Consider the following 2,719-nt stretch of genomic DNA (forward strand, 5'->3'; position numbering starts at 1 on the left):
CACAGCGCCACTTCCGGCTTTTTTTTCTTTTTGCTTATGTGGTGCTGAGGAATCGAACCCAGGGCCTCAGGCATGCAAGGCAAGCACTCTACCACTGAGCTACCTTCCCAACCCCGAGTGGCAGGTTTTGAAGGTAAAGTAGGTTTCAAAATATGGAGAAAAAGTTGAAGCCAGTTTAGAGTTCCAGCAAAGCCAGAAACTGGTGTGATTTTTTTTTTTGGGTCTGGTCATGGGTCTTGAACTCTGGGCCTGGGCGCTGTCCCTCAGCTCTTCAGCTCAAGGCTAGCACTCTACCACTTGAGCCACAGCGCTACTTCCGGCTTTTTACTTTTTGCTTATGTGGTGCTGAGGAATCAAACCCAGGGCCTCTGGCATGCAAGGCAAGTGCTCTACCACTGAGCCACCTTCCCAGCCCCTGGTGTGATGTTTAAAAAGACTACTTTTACTTTGCTGAATGGGCTTAGTAGTAAATTTGATTGTTAGGATGATATCAGATTATATAGAGCACTGAATTTGCAAATTTTTTCTTTGTGCTGGCTGGTATAGGGATTTAAACACAGGGCTTTACATTATTTCTTGGCTTTTTTTACTCAAGATGCTCTACCACTCGAGCCACACCTCCAATCCTAGGACACTGAATGTCAGGTAGAAAAGTTGACCTGATAATATTGAGGTGTCAGACATCTGAACAGGAAAGTAATGATAGTAAAAAATGACACTTTTTAAAAGATTGTTTATGATATTAATGTGAAAGATGCTTTTGATAAGCTACAGACCAGCTAGGTGGCTTTGTGGCCATTCATTGTGAGCTACTGAGAGAATAAATTATGGTGGAGGTAGTAGGAACACATAAGACAACAGGTAGGATATAGGAATGAAAGAGAAGGAAGAATCAAAGGTGACTTCATCTATGCTTCAGGTGTATATTACCAATGTTATAAAGATTGCCTAGGAATCTAGCCTGTTTTGAGGATGTTTGAAGGTTGTATAACCCTCTTTTTGATACGTTGAAGATAGGCATGTTATATTCATTTTAAAATAAGTTATATAGTATCAGTATTTATCTCTTTAAAATTATTTTAATTATCAGTAGAGACATGTGCATATTGTTAGAAGCTAACCTAACTTATATTTTTATAGCCTCCAAATAAAAAGAAAAAAGAGAAGGAACGTTGTACTGCCCTTCAAGATAAGCTTCTTGAAGAAGAAAAGAAACAAATGGAACATGTGCAGAGAGTTTTACAGAGACTGAAATTGGAAAAGGACAATTGGCTTTTAGCAAGTAAGTTAATCACATTGTTACATATTTATTTATTTATTTGGTGCAGGCCCTGGGGCTTGAACTCAGGGCCTGGGTGCTGACCCTGAGCTTCTTTTGTTCAAAGTTAGAGCTCTACCACCTGTTTTGGTCGTTTAGTGGTAAGAGTCTCATACTTTCCTACCTGGGCTGGCTTTGAACCTCAATTCCCAGATCTCAGCCTCCTGAGTAGCTAAGATTATACATATGAGCCACATATGCCTGATGAAACTGTTATATTCTTCTGTTATTAGATTGCAAAAATAAACCTTTATAACTTTGAAGGTGTTGAATTCTCTTAGGTTTGTATTTCAGTTCTGTTCACTATGCAGTTCTTTTTTTATTGGTTTAACATTTATATAGAATCCTGTTCTTTGTTATTTATTAATACAGAATCAACTTCACATGTTTACTGAAGTAACTGATGATTTGGTTTTTTGGTGAAATTAACTTCTTTCTATAATAGTGGCAGCTTATCATTCAACTTTTCTGTATAAAATCATATTCTGGGGGAAATTGTAGATAGGAAATACAGTTTTATCCCAAGCATGACCTTTTGGTTACAAACTACAAATAGCTTGTGGTTTTATAGCATTCTTACACTACAGTTAGTATGTTGTTATGTTTAGTGGCCTTGAGGCCTTGAGGAAGAAGTTTTACCACTTAATATATTCTTCCTTTATTTTTAGAATCTACCAAAAATGAGACCATCACAAAATTTCTACAGCTGTGTATATTTCCTCGATGTATTTTTTCAGCAATTGATGCTGTTTACTGTGCTCGTTTTGTTGAATTGGTACATGAACAGAAAACTCCAAATTTTTCCACACTTCTTTGCTATGATCGAGTAAGTTCTTTTTATTGCAACCTTTCACAAAAAGTCTCACACAAAGAAGACTGAATATTATAATTAAAGAGGTATTGTGTGGGTGGTTTAAGAGCCAAATGCCTGAAACTAGAATCTTAGCTTTGCTACTCTTTAGCTATATTGGTCTTTGGCAAGTTATTTAACCTCGCTGTGCCTCAGTTTTCTTATCTGCAAAATGAGACCTGCTTTGCTTTGTTAGATTGTTGGGAGGATTAACTGAATCACTATATAGTAAAGGATATTTGAATAGTGTCTGATAATGTAACAGGCACTAAAGGTTTAGCTATCAACTCAGCATTTGAGTTTACCTGTTGTGTCATCATAGCTAGGACCTTATTTATAACCATTAGTCTTTAAAATGAGATGAAACACTATGCCTCCCCTCTCTTCCTCCTTGCAAAAAAACCCCCCAAAACACAACCAAAACTTGACACCTTCACACATACATAAAAACAGGAAAGCTGGGCTGGGAAGGTGGCTCAGTGGTAGAGTGCTTGCCTTGCATGCCTGAGGCCCTGGGTTCGATTCCTCAGCACCACATAAGCAAAAAGAAA

At 37.8% G+C, this 2,719-nt stretch overlaps 1 protein-coding gene across 1 annotated transcript in view; it reads left to right on the forward strand.

Moving 5' to 3' along the window:
• Thoc2 (THO complex 2) overlaps positions 1-2,719 on the forward strand; it is a 146,066-nt gene that overhangs the window by 96,449 nt on the left and 46,898 nt on the right. The window contains exons 24-25 of the mRNA XM_013018075.1: positions 1,141-1,282; positions 1,987-2,144. Coding sequence (XP_012873529.1) covers positions 1,141-1,282; positions 1,987-2,144 — 300 coding nt within the window. The remainder of the gene's footprint in view (positions 1-1,140; positions 1,283-1,986; positions 2,145-2,719) is intronic.

The sequence above is a fragment of the Dipodomys ordii genome, unplaced genomic scaffold, assembly GCF_000151885.1.
Source record: "Dipodomys ordii isolate 6190 unplaced genomic scaffold, Dord_2.0 Scaffold38, whole genome shotgun sequence".
Classification (NCBI taxonomy): Eukaryota; Metazoa; Chordata; class Mammalia; order Rodentia; family Heteromyidae; genus Dipodomys; species Dipodomys ordii.